At 37.0% G+C, this 21,669-nt stretch overlaps 1 protein-coding gene across 20 annotated transcripts in view; it reads right to left on the bottom strand.

The window, feature by feature from the left end:
- DLG1 (discs large MAGUK scaffold protein 1) overlaps window positions 1-21,669 on the bottom strand; it is a 276,922-nt gene that overhangs the window by 131,136 nt on the left and 124,117 nt on the right. For 10 of the 20 annotated variants that reach the window (XM_008009612.3, XM_008009616.3, XM_038003101.2 and 7 more), the window contains one exon: window positions 940-1,038. The exons of the other annotated variants lie outside the window; for them this stretch is intronic. In XM_008009612.3, coding sequence (XP_008007803.1) covers window positions 940-1,038 — 99 coding nt within the window. The remainder of the gene's footprint in view (window positions 1-939; window positions 1,039-21,669) is intronic. 20 annotated transcript variants of the gene reach the window in all.

Below are 21,669 nucleotides of genomic sequence, written 5' to 3'. Positions count from 1 at the left end.
TTCACTTTTTAGGAGAGGGGAAGGGCACTGAGATGTGAATAATCACAGTTGATATCTTTTTTCCCCCAATGGAACTGATTTTGAAACTGTTTACACAGCAAACATAGTATGTTTACCCAGATTTTATGCTACAGATCAATAATTGACAAAAACAATCTATGGGTTCATTTATTTACACTTTAAATGAGATCGTGATCTTTCACACCAAAGATCTTTATTATTATTCTTAGTAATACTACCATTATTTTGACCTTGCATAACTGTTGGAAGGGCAGTTAATGTCTCGAATCACCCCTTGGAAGTAGTAAGTCTTTGAAAAACTAAAAATGATTAGATTCTCTCATATTTGGCTATTATTTTTTTTTAAACTGTTACATATAATTTTTTACAAGTAAAATTTTACAATAGATTTACATAACAGTTGTGAAGATAGCACAGAGCATTCCCAAATAATCCAGATATGTTGGCTATTATTTTTACCTAATAAATGTGAAGTGTCTTATCTAATCAAATAACATGAGAACGAGTATTTCCAAAGATAAATATATAATAGGAAATAATGTGCTAAATAAAATGATACATGTGGTACAAAATCAGGAGTACAATGATTTTTACTAACTTTAGAAGAATAAAGTTTTCTAAAGTAAAAATGTTTAAAAACTGTTTTAAGCAGATTCATAAGTACAAAGGCATGAAAACAAATCTAAGGTTCAATATTATGAAGTTCACAATGTGTTCCATTTCACACACAACCTAATAAAATGGCAAATCTTGACTCCATTTATATTAAATTTGAAATGTTTAAGTCCCTAAAACTACTAATTGAAGCCCAAAGTAAATTACCAAATTACAAAACACAGCTCAGTTTTAAAAAAGAACACAAATGAAACATTAAAAGCAAATGAAATGTTTATAAAGAAAAAAGAAACTAATAACAACCTGTGGTATGGTGGGTAGGATGACAGTATTCTCAGCAGGGGCTGGCAGGACAGGGATCACAGGGACAGTGGGAGGAGAGGGAAGAACAGCTTCTGTTGGCTAAAAATCATCAATGACAAAAAATCAGGAAAAACACCAAAATAAAAGGGAAACACATAACAAAAAGCTGTGCCATAAAGATAAATTACAGTTTTCAGAAATAATTATGCAACAGGTAAAATATTAATACATTACACTAATATAAATAATGAGAAAATACCCTTTAGAAATTGTTTTAGAAACAGTTATACCCCCAATAATTTTAATGATTCTGTAATTAAAATAAGTGACTACTCTTTAGATGCTTAAATGATAATAATAAACATTATCACTTACAATATTCCTTCCTTCTCTGGGAAATAAGACAATTGCTTCATAGACAGACTACAAAATATTTTTTCTAGTACTCAGAATACATTTGACTGCTTTCCTCTATGCATTCAGAAAACTAAAAGTAATTTTATTAGCCCAATCAGGCAGACAAGAGAGTTTACAAATCCATGATACTAACTTCTATTATCAAGAACCATAATAACCTGCCTCAACATGCCCGTAATTAATTCAACTAACACTGATAGTCTAATATATGCCAGACATATCCGGCAACAATGAAAAAACAATGTAGAGAGAACCCTGGTACAAATTAAACTAAGAAGTTTAATGTTTATCTGGCTTAAGTTATTTTTCAAAGGATGAAACTGGAACACAGGACAGTAGTTTTGTAATAAGACCCATTGGCTATATAAATAAAACACCTTATATATGTAAGGAAAACACTAAAGTCAAGTAGATGAGGACAGCTTGCCTTCACAGGCCTTAAAACAGGAAGAACAAATTGTCAGACTAAAAGCAAGGTTTATCTTCATTCATAAATACAAAATAAAATGGCAAATTTTTGCCTATCGAATTAGTAAAATTAAGATTTATTAAAAATGTATGGTGTCTCTTCAACAATGGTGCTGAGATATCCACATGCAAAAGACGAAGGTCTACAGACCCCCATCTCACATTATATATAAAAATTAACTCAAAATAGATTAACAACCTAAATATGAGATTTGAAAACATAAAACTCTTATGAGAGAACATAGGGTTAATCTTTGTGACCTTGGATTTGGTAATGGAGTCTTAGAAATACTGTGACCAAAATAAATAAATAAATAAAAAAACCATTAGACTCTATCAGAATTAAAACCTTTCGTGCACCAAAGGGCATTACCAAGAAAGTGAAAAGACAGCCTACACAATGAGAGAAAATAGTTGGAAATCATAATCTGATAAGGGTTTAATATCCAGAACATTTAAAGACTCTTACAACTCAACAACACAAAGAAAAACAACCCAATTAACGAAATGTGCAAAGAGCTTGAATAATTTCTGCAAAGATATACAAGTGGCCAATCAGCACATGAAAAGATGCTCAACATCATTAGTCAATAGGGTAATACAAATAAAAGCTATAATGAGAGATTACTTCACCACTACAAGGGAAGTTTCTAACTAAAACAAAACAAAAAATATCAAAGTAACAAGTAGTGGCAAGGATGTGGAGAAACTGGAACTCTGGTAAAATGCTGGTGGGAAACGTAAAACGGTACAGCTTCTGTGGAAAACTTTGGCAGTTTCTTAAAAACCAACCATAGAATCGGCATATGATCTAGCAATTGGGTAGGTAAATATGCACTGGGAAGGCACACCCCCAAAACTGAGAGCAAGGACTCAGACACTTGTATGCCAATGTTCAGTGCAGCATCATACACAACAGTCTAAAGGTGGAAAGAAACCAAGTGTCCATCAGGAGATGAATGGATAAACAAAATGTGGTAATATACACATGATGGATATTATTCAGCCCTAGAAAGGAATCTTTTTTTTTTTTTGAGACAGAGTCTCACTCTGTTGCCCAGGCTGGAGTGCAGTGGTGCAATCTCAGCTCACTGTAACATCCACCTCCCGGGTTCAAGCAATTCTCTGCCTCAGCCTCCCAAGTAGCTGGGATTACAGGCACCTGCCACCATGCCCTGCTATTTTTTTTTTGTATTTTTAGTAGACATGGCGTTTTACCATCTTAGCCAGGCTCGTCTTGAACTCCTGACCTTGTCATCCACCCACCTTGGCCTCCCAAAGTGCTGAGATTACAGGCATGAGCCACCACACCTGGCCCTAGGAATAAAATTCTTAATCATGCTAGAAGATGGATGAGCCTTTAAAACATTAAGTGAAATTAGCCAGACACAAAAGGATAAATATTGCATGATTCCACTTAAAAGGCTAGTAAGTTTTGTTATACATATTTTACCAATAAAAAAATACAATAAAAATATTCCAAAAAAGCTTTTAAAAATGCATGAAAACTGGTCCTCTCACACTGCTATTGGATATACAAATTAATGCAAACTTTAGGAAAACTAATTTGTCAGTAAATATCTAGAGCTTTAAAAATGTTTAAACTTGGCTGGGTGCAGTGGCTCACGCCTGTAACCCCAGCACCTTGGGAGGCCGGGGTGGGCGGATCACGAGGTCAGGAGTTCAAGACCAGCTTGGCCAACATGGTAAAACTCCATCTCTACTAAAAAAAAAAAAGAGAAAAAAAAAGTCTAAACTCTTTGACTTAGTAATTCTAGAACTCTATTCTAAGCAAAAATTTTAAAAGTCAAGGTTTTAAGGTATTCTCATAAGTTGTTTTAAGGTTTTAAGATATTCTTTTGAACATTTTCTATTTGTTCAATTGTGGAATATTTTAAATACCCAAAGGTGTCAGAATGGTTAAGTAAAAAAGTAAAAAATGGAAACTATGTGAGATTGAGGCCAGGCATGGTGGCTCATACCTGTAATCCTAGAGCTTTGGGAGGATGCAGCAGGCAGATCACCTGAGGACAGGAGTTCAAGACCAGCCTGGCCAACATGGCAAAACCCTACAAAAAAATTCTGAATTCCATATTATGAGCTCAAAATTAATAACAATAGTAACTGATATTCACTGCAATACTTACATGACCTTCCAAGAATGTTTGAAAACCCATAGGTTCTGACTTCTGATTTATGAATGTATAAGAAAAGTGTGGTGATTTATGTAAGAACTATGCTTGGATCCAGTGGATATACACAAGGAAAAAGCAAACATATACTGATTCCTACCCTTAAACTATACATAAAATTGATTTTAGCTAGTTTGCTGACATAATTGAGAGAAGTAAACAATATAAGACTTCTAGAGGATGATACAGTAGAGTATCATCGTGACCTTGGTGTAGATGACCTCTTGAAAGGAAAGTGCATGTTGCTGAAGCCCAAGCAGGGTGAGGAAAGCATCTGTGCGCAGGGAGTGGAAGGGAGGCAATAGCCTGGCAAAGGGTGTTGGAGCCTAAGCATGGCAAGGAGGTTGTCCACATGGACAGAACAGTGGTGGCAGCCTGACGTGTATGGTTGGAACCCGAGTGAGACAGACAGTATCTATGAGGCAGTAGCTGTGGTCTGGCATAAGGTTTTGTGCTGTCAGTGGCCTAAATGGGATCTTTTGGAGCCTGAGCAGAGGGAGAAGGGCATCCATCTAGGGCAGCAATAGTGACAGGAGATTGCTTATATACAGGGCATTCTGATCCAATAAATAAATACATGAAGGATATTGATAGCAAGGTTCCTCGTGTCAGAAAAGGGAGTTATAAATATGGAAAGACAGAAAATTAGCATGAGACTTATGGTGTTACACTAAAATTGGAGGTATTAGTGTAAGCAGTTTTCAATATATATAGATAAATACAAAAATAAATATAGACATAAATGTGTGTGTGTATATGTGCATAAATCTGCTAACTATGAGGACCTGGGAGCAGTTAACAGCTCCACAGCACCAATACACCTGGCATTCAATCTTGATTTCTAAATACTCAGTCTGCAATTTAAAACAACACAACACGGCCGGGCGTGGAGGCTCATGCCTGTAATCCCAGCACTTTGGGAGGTAGAGATGGGCAGATCACCTGAGGTCAGGAGTTTGAGACCAACAGGTCTCAGGAGCCTGGCCAACATGATGAAACTCCGTATCCACTAAAAATACCAAAAATTAGCTAGGCGTGGTGGCGGGCACCTGTAATCTCAGCTACTTGGGAGGCTGAGCCAAGAGAATTGCTTTGAACCCAGGAGGTGGAGGTTGCAGTGAGCCAAGATCACGCCACTGCACTCCAGCCTGGCCAATAAGAGTGAAAGTCCTTCCCAGGGGGAAACAAAAACCACAAAACAAAACAAAAGCAAACCAAACCATGGGTCTTTGAAGAAATGACTGATTCCAGTGCTAGAGCTCAGCAAGTACAATATGAGTGTAGACATCCTGCTGTGCCAGAAAATAAGGGAAGTGCCCAAAGAGGATGACAAATGACAAAGAAGTTGGCTTGAAGGGCTGCCATTGGTCAGACTGGGAACTATCTGTGACTCAATTATAACAATGGCATAAAATCCACTGAATAAAACTGGAATCTGGGACCCCATACTGATATAAATAAATACACGAATAAACAAATGAAGATAAGAGCATTTCCTTATAACAAAATGCTAACTAAAAATGTAATGATGGAATTATAAAATCATTTGGCAGCCATCACAGTAATAAAGTAATTCATTCAAGAAATATTAACGAATGTGAAAACTTCCTGTTGCTAAGTGAAATGTCCATTTCAGTGGATGAATGGCATATACTCATACAAAAGTGTTTCATTTCAAAACATTAATTACAGTGGAGAAATATGCAGATAGTATCTTAATCAAGTGATCAAAGTTAACATCACCAGTAATGGGAAAAATCAAAATCATGTATTATGTGATAAAATGTAATGAAAGTATAATACTTCCAGGATATTTCTACCAAAGAGGTATAACTTGAATCTAATCATTAAACATCAGACAAACCCAAATTGTGTGATACATTACAAAATAACTGGCTGCAGTCATCAAAAGTGTCAAAGTCATGAAAGTCTAACGTTACTTTTTAATTCAACTTTATTCTCTTTTTGAAACGACGTTACTCAGGTAGAACTGATATAAAAAACTGCACATATTTAATGTATACAATTTGATTGAGTTGCACATAAGCATACACCCATGAAGCCATCGCCATAATCAAAGTAACAAACGTATCTACCACCTCTAAAAGCTTCCTTGTACCTCTGCTGTTTTCTGTTTTGTTTTGGTTCTTTTAAGAACACTAAAGTTTATTTTTTAAATGTTTGAAAATGTCACAGATCTAATATGTTAAATTTATTTTCTTATAATAGTCTCCAGCCCTAACAACAGGATAACAACTGATTAATAATCTACTTTGATAGTCAAAATAAGATAAAAGTACATGCTTATGTCATATTTCAAGGCAAAGCACAACAGTTTTCTCCACTGGGTAGCTGCTCTCCAAAAGCCTTTATGATAAACCACGAATCCATTAATATTACATTTTAATCCCACTTGTAACCCTTTGTCTCTGAGCCTCTTCTAGAATCATCTTCTTTAGATAAGGACGTGAACACCATTAAAAAAAATTTCCAGTTTACAGCATCTTAACCCATCCCACTCTCTACAGGGCATTGACCAGGTTCCTTGAAAAAGAACACAGGCCGCTGCCTCTTCCTTAAGGCCAACACTGCTGAGAAAGTCAACGAGGCATCAACACACACAATTCCCTAACCACAACTGATACCCAATTCTGGTAACAAACAATTACAGAAAAACAAAGTAATTCATTTAGTTCACTAGAAACAAAAATACAACTCTAAACAAATAATAATCCAAAGAAAGCTGACTGATGAGGAACAGCAAAGGTACTGAGGAAGGAGACAGACCCTCTCACATTGTTTTATATTGTTTTATACTCAGTACCTGTTTTAAGAAAAAACAAGGAAGTGAAACCAAAGACAGGCAGCCTGGTGCCAGGTCCAAAACTGGGCCTGGGCCTGCCTGGCCTAAACCTAGTAGTTAAAAATCAACTCATAACTTAGAAACAAATGTTATTCATAGATTCCAGACATTGTATAGAAGAACATTGCGAAACTCCCTGCCCTGTTCTGTTTCTCTCTGACTATCAGTGCATGAAACCCCTGTCACGTATCCCCTAGATTGCTCAATCACGACCCTTTCATGTGAAATCTTTAGTGTTGTGCGCCCTTAAAGGGGCAGAAATTGTGCACTTGGGGAGCTCGGATTTTAAGGCAGTAGCTTGCCAACGCTCCCAGCTGAATAAAGCCCTTCCTTCTACAACTTGGTGTCTGAGAGGTTTTGTCTGCGGCTCGTCCTGCTACATTTCTTTTTTCCCTGACAGGGAAGCAAGGTAACTGATGGACAGCCAAGGCAGCCCCTTAGGCGGCTTGGGCCTGCCCTGTAGAGCATCCCTGCGGGGGACTCCAGCCAGCCTGAGTGGGGCGTCCCAAAGAACGCTCCTGGGCAGGCAATTGCCCCAGTGGAACGCCTCGCCAGAGCAGTGTGTAGCAGACCCCCGCAGAGGAATAACACAGTGGCTGAACACCGGGAAGGAACTGGCACTTGGAGTTCGGACATCTAAAACTTGGTAAGACTAGTTTTTGGAACTTGCCCACTCCATTTGAGTGAAAGCATGGCCTGATCACCCACGGCATGCCTTTATCGGTACTTTGGTTTGGTTTTGGTTTTGACTTGGTTTAAATTGCTTGACAGGACCGGTCTTGGGAACTTGCCCACCTCATTTGAGTGGAAGCGTGGCCTGATCACCCATGGCGTGCCTTTATTGGCACTTTGGTTTTGGTTTTGACTTGGTTTAAATCGCCTGATAGGACTGGTCTTGGGAACCTGCCTACTCCATTTGAGTGGAAGCGTGGCCTGATCACCCACGGTGTGCCTGTACCAGCACTTTGGTTTTTGTTTTTGACTTGACTTGGATTGCTTGATACTATGGTTTTGGTTTTGACCTGGCTTGGATTTGTGGATACTCTGATTTTGGTTTGGTGTAAAAAGCAGAAGTGTGTGTGTGCCCTTTTTACCTGTTTTTTGTTTTGTGGTGTGTGTGTGGTGTGAGCGTGGTGTTTTGTCTCAAAGAAGCATGGGTCCGGCACAAATAAGCCCGCCCCACTAGGAACTATGTTAAAAAGTTTAAAGAAAAGAAAAAAGGGGGGAGGCAGAATTGATATTTAAAAAGTTTGTAATAAGTCAGAAAGCTAAGACATGTCGAAAAATTGTCTGCAAAAGTCATAAAAGTTATAAAAAAATTTTATGCAAAAAATGTTGTATAATTTAAAAGTAATAAGGCCCCCTAAGTACTATTGAAAAAACAGTTTATGTGCAAGGTGTATAAGAAACTTAAAATATACCTTTGGTAAAAAGATTATAAGGAGGCATAAGAATGTGGATTTCTACCTACATTAAAAGGTTAAAAAATTATTGTTTTAAAAGTTTAAGCAAGTTTTAAAATGTTAATTGTAAAGAAAATTCTGTGTGTAAACATATTAGCTAAAGTTAAACAGGTATCATTCAGTTTTTCTGTGAATCGGACATTAAAGTAAAAAAGCAACAGGTTTTTCTTAAAGCATCAACCTGCTCTTTAACAAAAATTATAAAAGGTTAAAAAGAGTCTATAAAATCTTACCTTATGGTCAAACATGAAAAATTGGACAGATATATCTACAAGGTTTTATTAAAATTAAGTTTAACATTAATAACACACTAATATAAAGGTAAAATTTAGCTTTTCTGGTATAAAACTCATACAAGCAGCATTATTAAATATAAAATGGTATTTAGCTTTCTTTGGTCTAAAAACTAATAAAGACAGGTGCTAAAGGAAACATTCATTTTACTAGAGGATCATAGAAGTTAAAGACTTAAACTCTGGCAATTAAGACAGCATACCAAGATGCAAATGCCTGGTTAAAATGGATCAAATATTCCATTTGCACGTTAAACAAAAGCAATTGTTATGCTTGTGCACATGGCAGGTCAGAGGCCCTGACTGTCCCCCTTCCACTAAGGTGGTCCTCCAGTCCACCAGGTGGGCTGCATGGTAGCTCTTTTCCAGGATTCTACAGCCTGGAGTAATAAGTCATGCCAGGCTCTCTCTGCTACATCCCAAAGTCCCTGCAGGTCAGCCCCCGAGGGCCATCCGGCTTCCGTCTCCCAACACTAAGTTCACTTCGTGTCTCTCACGGCAAGGAGGAGACTTAGTATTCCTTGGAGACCTGAAGGAATGCAGTGAGCTTAAGAATTTTCAAGAGCTTATCAATCAGTCAGCCCTTGTTCATTCCCGAGCAGATGTGTGGTGGTATTGTGGTGGACCTTTACTGGGCACTCTGCCAAATAACTAGAGTGACACTTGTGCTTTAGTCCATTTGGCTATCCCTTTCACCCTGGCACTTCATCAACCAGAGGGAGAAGAAAAAAAAATAAGACATTGTAAAGTGAGAGAAGCCCCTTACAGGTCTTTCAACTCTCACATCTATTTAGATGCAACTGGAGCCCCGCAAGGAATACCAGATCAATTTAAAGCTTAAAATCAAAGAGTTACAGGATTTAAGTCAATACTTTGGTAGATGACAGTCAATAAAAATGTAGATTAAACTACATCTATTACAACCAACAGCAACGAGCTTTTCATGAGTTAAAAAGAAAAACTCAAGGCGGCCCCAGCCCTGAGGCAACATGACCTGACAAAACTCTTTACACTCTATGTGCCAGAAAGAGAAAAAATGGCAGTTGGAGTTTTAACCCAGACTGTAGGGCCCTGGCCAAGGCCGGTGGCCTATCTCTCAAAACAACTAGATGGGGTTTCCAAAGGCTGGCCCCCACATCCAAGGGCCCTGGCAGCAACGGCCCTGTTAGCACAAGAAGCAGATACGCTAACTCTTAGGCAAAACCTAAACCTAAAGTCCTCCCTTGCTGTGGTGATTTTAATAAATACCAAAGGACACCATTAGCTAACGAATGCTAGACTAACTAGACACCAAAGCTTGCTCTGTGAAAATCCTCGCATAACCACTGAAGTTTGCAACACCCTAAACCCCGCCACCTTGCTCCTGGTATCAGAGAGCCCAGTTAAACTAACTGTGTAAAAGCACTGGACTCAGTTTATTCTAGTGGGCACAACCTCCGAGACCATCCTTAAACATCAGTAGACTGGGAGCTGTACATGGATGGGAGCAGCTTTGCCAACCCCTGCAAAGTGACTCTGAAGACGACAACAGGCCCTGCCCCAGTCACACCTGGAAGCTGACACACTCATGGCCGAACCATGAGGAAACTCATCGCGGGACTCATTTTCCTTACAATTGGGACTTGTACAGTAAGGACTTCGACTGACCCTCCTCAGACTGAGGGCTGTTCCCAGTATATACATGAAGTCACTGAGGTAGGACAAAAGATTGCTACAGTCCTAGTATTTTATGGTTATTATAAGTGTACCAGGACTCTAAAAAAAAACCTGTTTGTATAATGCTATTCTATCCAAGGTATGTAGCCCAGGAAATAACCAATCTGATGTGTGTTATGACCCATTTTAAGCCTTCCATGATCACAGTTTTTAAAGTAAAATTAAGGACTGGTCCTTTTCTAGGCGACACAAGTAAAGTAATAGCTAAGACAGAAGAAAGAGGGGTCTCCAAGCATATAACCCTAAAATTTAATGCTTGTGCCACTATCAATAGCAATCGGCATAAAATAAGATGCAGTTCTTTAAATTAAAAAAGAAAAAAAAGGTCACATGGCAGGAAATAAGTGTATCTGCCATGAATTAAGCTCATGTGCAAATGTGTGTAATTACTGGTCTTGTGTCATCTAGACTACTTAAAAAATGGATGGAAAAAAATCCTATTTAGCTCCAAAAAGGAGAAGGCAGCCCCTCCTGTACGAGTGGAAGCTGCAACCCCTTGAAATTAATAATTACAAATCCCTTGAACCCAAGGCAGAAAAAAAGGAGAACACGTATCTCTGGGCATCAATAGGAAAAGACTAGGTCCTACAGTAACTATCTTAGTAAAAGAGGAGGTTCGTAAACTCTCTCCGCAACCAGTATTTCAGACTTTCTATAATGAACTAAATGTGCCAGTATCAGAAACTCCAGGAAAAACCAGAAATTTGTTTTTGCAATTAGCCAAGCATGTAGCCCAGTCTCTAAATGTCACTTCATGTTATGTTTGTAAAAAAACTGTAATAAGAGATCAATGGCCATAAGAAGGCTGAGAATTAGTGCCTACAGACCTAGTTCCTGATCCAGAAAAAAAAAAAAAAAAATCACCCTGATCATCTCTAAGTTCTAAAAGTCTCAATTACTGGACAATATCGCATAGCTAGAAAAAGGAAAAAATTCATTCATTCTGTAAGATGACTTAGTTGTCTGGGGCAAAAACTATATAATGGTACCGCAAACAAAACAAAACACAACAAAACAAAACAACAACAACAAAAACAGTTAGATGGTGGAGTTCCAATTACACAGAGATCCATTCAGTAAATTTCCAAGGTCGCAGACTGTCTGGGTCCCCCCACAATTCCACTGGGACTGGACGGCCCCCACCGGGTTATACTAAATATGTAGACACAGAGCCTACGCTAAGCTGCCTGACCAGTGGACAGGTAGTTGTGTTGTTGGCACTATTAAACCATCTTTCTTCCTACCGCCCATAAAAACAGGTGAACTCCTGGGCTTCCCTGTCAATGTTTCCCGTGGAAAACAAAGCATAGCCATAGGTAACCGAAAAGATGATGAATGACCTCCTAAAAAATTATATAATACTATAGGCCTGCCACTTAGACACAAGATGGCTCATGGGGATACTGGACCCCCATTTACATGCTCAACCGAATCATACAGTTACAAGCTGTTTTAGAAATCATCACTAATAAAACCAGTCAAGCCTTGATTATTCTGGCCTGGCAAGAAACTCAGATAAGAAATGCTATCTATCAAAATAGACTGGCTCTCAACTACTTGCTAGCAGCTGAAAGAGAGGTCTACAAGACATTTAGCTTTACTAATTACTGTCTACATACAGATAATCAAAGGCAAGTCAAGACACAGTTAAAAATGCGACAACACTGACACACGTGCCCATACAAGTGTCGCACGAATTCGACCCTGAAGCCTTGTTTAAAAATTAGTTTCTAGCACTAGGAAGATTTAAAACTCTGGTAATAAAAGTTATAATAGTAATAAGAACCTGCTTACTGCTCCCTTGTTTGCTATGTGTACTTCTTCAAATGATAAAAAACTTCATGGCCACTTTAGCTCACCAAAATGCTTCAGCCCAAGTGTACTATGTACATCACTATCAATCTATTGCACAAAAAGACATAAGTAGCAAAAATAAGAGAACTCCCACTAACAAAGAGTGAGTCTCAAAGGGGGGAAATGAGGAAAGAGAGGGACCCTCTCACATTGTTTTATACTCAGTACCTGTTTTAAGAAGAAACAAGGAAGTGAAACCAAAGACAGGCAGCCCAGCGCCAGGCCCAAAACCGGCCTTGGGCCTGCCTGGCATAAACCTAGTAGTTAAGAATCAACTCATAACTTAGAAACCGATGTTATTCATAGATTCCGACATTGTATAGAAGAACACTGTGAAACTCCCTGCCCTGTTCTGTTTCTGACTATCAGTGCATGAAACCCTGTCACGTACCCCCTAGATTGCTCAATCAATCACGACCCTTTCACGTGAAATCTTTAGTGTTGTGAGCCCTTAAAAGGGACAAAAATTGTGCACTTGGGAGCTCGGATTTTAAGGCAGTAGCTTGCCGACGCTCCCAGCTGAATAAAGCCCTTCCTTCTACAACTTGGTGTCTGAGAGGTTTTCTCTGCGGCTCGTCCTGCTACAATATTAGATCTGGTAATAGGATGCTTTGGGCACAGCTTTCAGAGCATGGTAAAACTCTGGGGAGCTGTATAAGATTCTAAATTAGAAAATGTCAAACTTAAGATTTTAATACAAATAACGAGGCAGCAATATACAGTAACCATTATATTTTAGTTATTACTGAAAATAATTCAGTATAGCATTTTAAACTTGAAAAATCTTACATAACTATTTCATTAGACAGAGACTGTTATGCCATCATCCTTGTTCTGCTCCATCTGTATCACTCAATAAAATCGGATCTAGAGTTTTTCTGTTGTGGTTTTAAAAAAAAATCTTGGCCATGTGACTATCGACGGTCTCAGTTGTTTCTATCCATAGCAACACCATGGAATCATTAGCCTCTGCGGCTGCCTTCAGAGACTTGTTTCCATGGCAACAGAGGCTATGATATTAACACTGTCACAAAGAACACTGCAGAAAATTGTAAATTTCTGTAAAACTGGATACATTGTACTTATTTTAAAGTACCTTTTAAAAAGCAGTATCAAATGGATGGCTATCTGAAAAAATGTTTAAAGTGATTTGTTTTTGGAGATTCTTAATTTTCTCTACAGCTTTACATTTTACATTTAAGATCTTAAAATTATAAAACCAGCATTTAAAATACAGATTTTCACAAAGTGATCAGAACACTCATTACATACAGCCATGTGCATCTGCTCTGCATATCCACATTTATGACCATGTACCGCCCTCCCTCACTTCGACTCATTGAAAAATAAATGTACACCGAATGAGCCTACTACTTTTATTAAAGCCCTTTCTGCTTAAAGCAGCTCAAGTGGTTTTTATTACGTGCATATGAATCCTGATTAATACAGGAAGAGACAGAAGGGACAATTAGGAGTCCACTGTAATAATCCAGCTGAAAGGTTATTGGTGGCTTAAACTGAATGGTGGTAATGGACACAGGAGTAGTCAAATCAAGATACATTTTGAATACAGAGTTGGTATATCTTGGTGACTGATGGGAAGTCTGGAGTGAGGAAGGCCTATTAACACTCACAATAGCCACTAAAAATCATCTTTTAAACAACAGTTCGACTCAGGCATAAAAGAGTTGCAAGGCTATCTAATTATATTTAAAACCATTTTCTCACTAAATAATTTATTAAAATGACTTTCATAGCATAAGATGCAACTCCAAAGACAATAAATGAACATACTATCTGATAACTAATAATGCTTATATTTCACATTAACGTGTTATATGAATAGAGTAAACTGATCTAAGAATATACACAAAGATTCACTACTGTATTTTTTAAATTTAACTTTTATTTTAAGTTCAGGGGTACATGTGCAAGTTTGTTACATAGGTAAACTTTTGCCATTGGGATTTGTTGTACAGATTATTTCATCACTCACATATTAAGAATAGTACCCATTTAGTTATTTTTCCTGATCTTCTCCTTCCTCCTACTCTCCACCCTCAGACAGGGCCCAATTGTTCACCTCTATGCGTCCACGTGTTCTCATCACTGAGCTCCCACTTGTAAGTGAGAACATGCGGTATTTCATTTTTTGTTCCTGCATTAGTGTGCTAACGATAATGCCCTCCAGCTCCATCCATGTTGCTGCAAAGGACATGATCTCATTCATTTTTATTGCTGCATAGTATTTCACGGTGTGTATGTGCCCCATTTTCTTTATCCAGTCTACCACTGATGGGCATCTAGGTTGACTGCATGTCTTTGCTACTGTGAACAGTGCTGCAATTAACCTGTGTCTTCATGTCTTTATAACAGAACAATTTCTATTCCCTTGAGCATACACCCAGTGACAGGACTGCTGGGTTGAATGGTATTTCTGTTTTTAGGTCTTTGAGGAACCACCACGTTGTCTTCCATAATGTCTGAACTAATTTACACTCCCACCAACAGGGTATAAGTGTTCCTTTTTCTCCACAAACTTGCCAGCATCTGTTGTTTTGATTTTTTAGTAGTAGCCATTCTGAATGGTGTGAGATGGTATATCTCGTTGTGGTTTTGATTTGCATTTCTCTAATGATCAGTGATGCTAAGCTTTTTTTCATGATTGTTGGCCACACTTTTGAAAAGTGTGTTTATGTCCTTTACTCACTTTTAATGGGATTGTTTTTCGCTTGTAAATTTCTTTAAGTTCCTTATAGACGCTGGATATTAGACCTTTTTCAGATGCATAGTTTGCAAAAATTTTCTTCCATTCTGTAGGTTATCTGTTCACTCTGTTGACAGCTTCCTTTGCTGTGCAGAAGCTCTTTAATTAAATCCCATTTGTCAATTTTTGCTTTTGTTGCAATTGCTTTTAGTGTGTTCATGATGAAATCTTTGCCTGTTCCTATATCCAGAATGGTACTGCCTGGGTTGTCTTCTTAGGTTGTCTTACAGTTTTGGGTTTTACAATTAAGTCTTTACTCTATCTTGAGTTAATTTTTGTATACGTACTTCCATATTTTTAAAGAAAATGAGATATATGAATTAGCAAATCTTTTGGTACCAATACCTTAGATGGCAAGGAAAAGTACCAACTGTCGTGTCACTGTGGGTTAGTAAGGATCTTATTTTGGTTTTGTATGGCATAATTAATATTCTTAATCTAAGTTCTTTGGTTCTTTGTTTAAAGATGTATTATGCTGTAATGTGGCATGTTTCTCTGATTAAATGTGAAAGAAGTTATTTAAAAGTAAGAGAGAAACTAAAAAAAAAACAAACTGCAAGCCTTTTGAATGTTTATAGAAGGATAAAATACAGCACAGTAGATTTATAAAAACTCTGCTTAGGAATCACTATACTCAACGGGGGTCCAGTACCTTCAGAAAAAGGTGATTTTTACGGTTTAAATCTGTTTTTTTTTTTTTTAAATTCAAATGCCCTTTTGCCCTGTCACTGCAAACAGGTATCTTCCACATAAGCCGGTACAGTCAAAAACCAACAATAGGTCATTTGAACCAGCTTCATATGATTTCCATGTCATAAGTATCTCACAAGCAAACACTTATAAAACTAAATGCATTTTTAAACAAATAACTAAGGGTATTAAAATGTAAATCATTAAATTTAAAACAAAACAGGTAAATAGGAAAACACCTCTAGCAATTAATTCTGTTACAGAAACATGAGTACAAGTATGTTAGTACAGACAGAGATCAATTTAATCGGCACTCTAAAATGACTTGGGCAATAGATTGGGTAGTACAGACAGATCATCTAGTCCATGAATCTATCTCTACTTGCGAGATTCATAATATTCAGTTAAGGTTTCTGATCCTTTCATTATGAAAAGACAGTATTCTATCAGCATTTAGATGACAATCCTGTCCTAGTAAAGGATGAGCCAAACACTAAAAATTTAAAGTAAACAGAGACCTAAAACTTAAAGATATAGTTACATAATTGACCAATGGGGATGAAATTACCATTTGCAATGTTTACCTGATTTTTATCAGAATGTGGCTAGAGAAATAAGCACAACCACAGACTTCATGACTAATAATCTAAAATGGGCCCTTAATGCTTCCCAGTAATCAGATTTGCCTTGTATTATTCATCCTCTACAAGTCCCTAATGATTCACGTCCGTTACCACTCTCTCGAGTTGTCTTCTTTTATTTCCGCCACACAAATACACACATTTTCTATTGTTTCTTTCCTTTATTTTTCCTCCAGAATACCATATACACTCACACGTCACATATCAACATTTTGGTCAATGATGTTCCCTATGTACAAAATTATAATGGAGGTGAAAAATTTCTACTGCCTAGTGATGTCATAGCCATTGTAATGTTGCAGTATAATGTATTACACTTGTGGTGATGCTGGTGTAAACAAATATACTTCACTGTCAGTCGTACAGAAGTGTAATACATATAATTATGTATGGTACATAAAACTTCAGAATGATAATTAACAACTATTTTACTGGTTTGCATATTTATTATACTATACTTTTCATCTTCTGTATATTTATCATATACAAAAATAAATAGACACTGTATTCTCATTAAGTGACATGTGACTGTGTTTTGGATAATTATATTTATTATGTCTTCTACTTTAATATAAGAGCAGATTTCTGTTCTGTTCACTCCTATATGCTCAGTGTCTAGAAAAGTACACACAGGAAGTGTTTAATATATATCTGTTGAATGAATAAAACCATGTGACTGTCAAGAGAGATCAATTTAATCAGCACTCTAAAATGACTTGGGCAATAGATTGGAGAGGTACAGTCTTCCTTCCCCTACCCACTTTCATGCGATATACATAGCAGACATTGCTAAAAGGTTCTTTCTGTGTTTCTGGGCAGCCACCACCAATCAGAAGGTGTTCAAGATGTTTTGCAGTTTGATAACCTTAGAACAGAAGTTTCAAAATGTAAAAAATTGCCAGTTTCATGTTGTTCTCTCGCAGTAACTAATTGCCTAATAACGTCCCATTTGAAAATAAACATGTCTTAGTCAAGCATATTTGCTCAAAATATTTTCATCTCTTTTCTACTCAAACTGCATTAGGAAGTACAACTTCTCACTGAGGGCACATATTTAAAATCTATGGTGCCCTTCCTCTGAGGTTCCACTAATCTCAGCTGGTGTCCTTTGTTCCCCTACAGGTAGCCACTTCTGTAAGGTACTCTCAATTTTACCTTGGCATTCCCATTTTGCCTTTTCAGTTCTCCAATATTTATCTAACCAATCCCATGTATTGTATTTTTCCTGTTAAAATAGTTGCTGTGGTTTCTGTTTTCCTGGCTGCACCCTATTAAAGTTACCAACCCTCTAGCTAAAACATGGTTTCTTCTCCGTATCTCTAGATTCCTCATTTAAAGGTCAGAATATTTTGTTGAAATGAAAATGGTGGTGGTGGTGGTGGTGGTGGAAAAAAGGGTAGTGATAAAGATGATGACCTTACTGATGTAATGTACTATAATAAGTGCTTTGCACATATTGTCTCATTTAATTCTCATTAAATTTTCTACAGATGAGGAAACAAGACTCAGTATTGAGGTAATTCGCCCAAGGTGGCACAGGCGATATGGCAGAATATAAATGTAAATCCAGGTCACCATCCTCTAAAGACAGTACACTTACCTAGTACACTTTACTTATCTCTTTAAAATAGTTCAAAAAGAGTTTTATTTTGTCTTTACTGTTACCACTATATTTTACTGCAAAGACAATATACATTACCTGTAAAAAGAAAGAAATACTCCATCAATCCTTAGATCAGGGGTTAGCAAATATTTTCGTCCACAACAACAAAAAAAGAAGCTTTATGGACCATGCAGTAATTGTTGCAACTATCCAACACCGCTACTGTAGTTCAAAAGTAGCCATACACAATGCACAAACAGGCATGGCTGTGTTCCAAGAAAACTTTATTTGCAAGGCAGGGCGTGGTGGTTCATGCCTGTAATAATCCCAGCCAGCACTTTGGAGGCCAAGGCAGGTGGATCACATGAGGGCAGTAGTTTAAAACCAGCCTGGCCAACATGGTGAAACCCAATTAGTCAGGTATGGTGGTGCACATCTGTAATCCCAGCTACTTGGGAGGCTGGGGCATAAGAATCACTTGAACCCGGGAGGTGGAGGTTGCAATGGGCTGAGATCATGCCACTGCACTCCAGGCTTGGCGACACAGTGAGACTCTGTCTCAAAAACAAAACAAAACAAAACAAAACAAACTTTATTTACAAAAACAGGTGGCAGGCTACATTTGGCCTGCAGATTGCAGCTTGCTGATTCCTGCTTTAGCTGTTTTTAAAAAAGGGGAAAGAAAAGGCTAACTAAGTCAATGAAGAAAACAGAAACTGGCTTTAAGACACCTATGTTAACCTTTAAACTGTAATTGGCTTAATTCTGTTGTAATTCTTTAACACTATGGCTTAAAAACTAGCAATATTATGGCTTAAAAACTAGCAATTATTCTATAATAAAAATAAGCCAACTCCCTCTCCTCCAAAACCATGAAAGTGACAATTTAAAAAACAAGCAAACAAGATATACATATGGAAATTTCAAGTTTCACCTACAGTTCTTTAAAATATTTTCAATTAAAAAGTCTATATAATAAAGCTGTGCTCTTACAACTGAAAAAATTTTGATTTTGCCTCTATACTGAATATAGCCTTCCAGTTTGGAAAAAAAGTAATTAAAATGATATGATTTTTGTTCTCTCTTTTCTTCGTTCCCCCTTCAAAATCCTGCTGTGGTACTTAGTTTGGCTAAAACAATTAATTCTTAAGATGGATACACGTCTTGTTTGTTTTCCCTCTATCTTACAAAATACTTCTCAACTGATTTCTTTCCAAATGTATAACCCTTTGATACATCAGATCATCCTACCAAGATTAGTCAGATTTATATATGGATAAAGGAGGGTGGGATCTGTTTTAATTTAAAAAGGTTATAATCTCCAATTCTTCTTCTCAGAACAAAACAACAAAAATTGTAAAGCAATCATTTTGGTTCCATTCTGTCACAGCTGTAACTTCTTCACTTTTCAAAGCTGCTTGAGTCCATAAGTCAGAGTTTTGATTTCACAGATACTGAAAATACTGTTCAGAAATGCAACCAAATTGGGGCTTAAAGGAAAAAGAATGAACAGGAAGTGCTCCTGTTACCAAGTGCGGAGGGAAAAATCTTTAAATAAATGCCTGGAGGGGCTTACGCTGTGTTTAGGCTTCTACAAGAATTCCACTGCTCCCAGGGGTCACTGCCACTTGGTTTGTATTTGCATATGCCTGTAAAATTACCACATCAGTTGGTTTAAAATTTTCGTTAAAAGGTGGTAATTGTAGGCTACTGTTCTCTACACAGTCTGAACAACTATTTTTACCTTTATCAAAATTCTAAACTTTGCTATAAAAATGGAGGGCTGAAAATGTTATCTAAATAATAGTGCCAGGAAGTACAAGGAATAATTTAAGAAAATGTCTTTAAAGAAATTGATACTAAGTAAAATTTTCATGATAAAAATTTAAGCTCTTCAGATATATAAGAGCATAAATGCTTCACAATTTTTTCACAGAAGGATTTGAATTACTTCTGAAATTCACAACTTTACAAAATCCAGTAACATAGACTTGCTAGTTTTTAAGCCACAGTGTTACATAAAAATGGCTTGGGAAATTTACAGTGATCCAATATTATTTAGAAGTTCCAAACTTCCACTTAGCCAACAGCAGATTAAATAAAAATTGACACCTGTATAACATCTGTTTATTCATTCAACAAATATTTATCAAGTGTATTCGCCATGCTAGGCTCTGGGGACACCAAGGGAAAAAACCCACACACCTTGTAGCACCAGCTCTTGTGAAACTTATGGTTTAGTGGCTGACATTAAACAAAATCATCATCCAAATGACTACTGAATTAGAGCTGTGGTAAGAGGTACGAAGTACAATTCTCATGCAAACAAACACTGCTTGAAAATAAAGGAGAAAAATATTGCTCAGGCTGACTCGCCCTGATCCCATGAGCATGTTCAGTCACTTTTCAGCACTGTTATTAACACATTAGTTTAAAGGTTAACTTTAAAACGTGTCTGAACATATTAAGAATATATAAATTATAGTCTGTGAAACTTTCTTTCTTTTTGCCTATCTATCCTTGACAGAAAGGCCATCTAAACAATCAAGACACTATACAGAAGCTACAAAGATGAATACAACACACTTCCTAACTATAAAGACCTTATATCATAAATTTCAAATGTCTTCAAGCTAAGCCAATCTAATCTACGTTAAGATACCAATTTTATAGTTTTTAATAGACTTTATATATTTTTAGAGCAGTTCTAGCTCCCTGCGCACACACACAAACTACCCATTATCAACATCCCTGCATTGGAATGGTATATTTGTCACAATCAATAAGCCCACACTGACACATCACAAAGTCCATAATTTACATTAGTGTTGACTGTGGGGGCTGGATATTCTACGGGTTTTGACACGTGTTTAATGATGTTTCCACCATTATAGTATCATACAGAATAGCTTTACTGTCCTAAAAATCCTCTGTGCTCTATAATTTATCCCTCTCCTCTAACCCCTAGCAACCACTGATCTTTTTATTGTTTCCATAGTTTTGCCTTTTCCAGAATGTCATCTAGTTGGAAACAAAGGGTTAGGGTTAGGGTTAGGGTTTTTCAGGTTGGCTTTTTTCACCTGGTAATATTCATTTAAGGTTCCTCCATGTCTTTTCATGGCTTGATAGCTCATTTCTTTTAGTGCTGAATCATATTCCATTGTCTGAATGTACCACACTTTATCCATTCACCTACTGAGGAACATTTTGGTTGCTTCTAGATTTTGGCAATTATGAATATAGCTGTTATAAACATCTCTGTACAGGTTTCTGTGTGGATGTAAGTTTTCAATTCATTTGGGTAACTACCAAGGAGTACAACTGCTGGATCGTATGGTCAATTTTGTCATTCAAAAAAGCTTATATAACCATTGTAATCAACGACTTTTTGTTTAATCTTCATCTCTATGCTTTTCTAGAGTGTCCTATCGTACAAATGATAAAAATTTTGTTTTTATTTTTTATATTTATTTATTTTTATTTATTGTACAAATGATAAAAATGTGTTTAAACAGTTTAAGAACCAATTTTTGAGTCAGTACATGTAGGTGCACTGTAAAAGTTTCCAGAAAAATAGAAACATAAAACAGATCCTACAACATTTTTTGTGTGAAAGGGGGAACAATTGATTTCTAAGTCTGAGTTACCGTATTAATTTCACAAAGTTAGCAGCCTTGTGAGTAGAAAATTAAGAAACAAATGTGTCTGCCAAGAGTCAGCATCTCATAATCAGTACAACAGCATTTCTATCCTAACTGTGAAT

The sequence above is a fragment of the Chlorocebus sabaeus genome, chromosome 15 (assembly GCF_047675955.1).
Source record: "Chlorocebus sabaeus isolate Y175 chromosome 15, mChlSab1.0.hap1, whole genome shotgun sequence".
Taxonomy (NCBI): Eukaryota; Metazoa; Chordata; class Mammalia; order Primates; family Cercopithecidae; genus Chlorocebus; species Chlorocebus sabaeus.
This window is presented reverse-complemented; position numbering and strand designations above follow the sequence as displayed.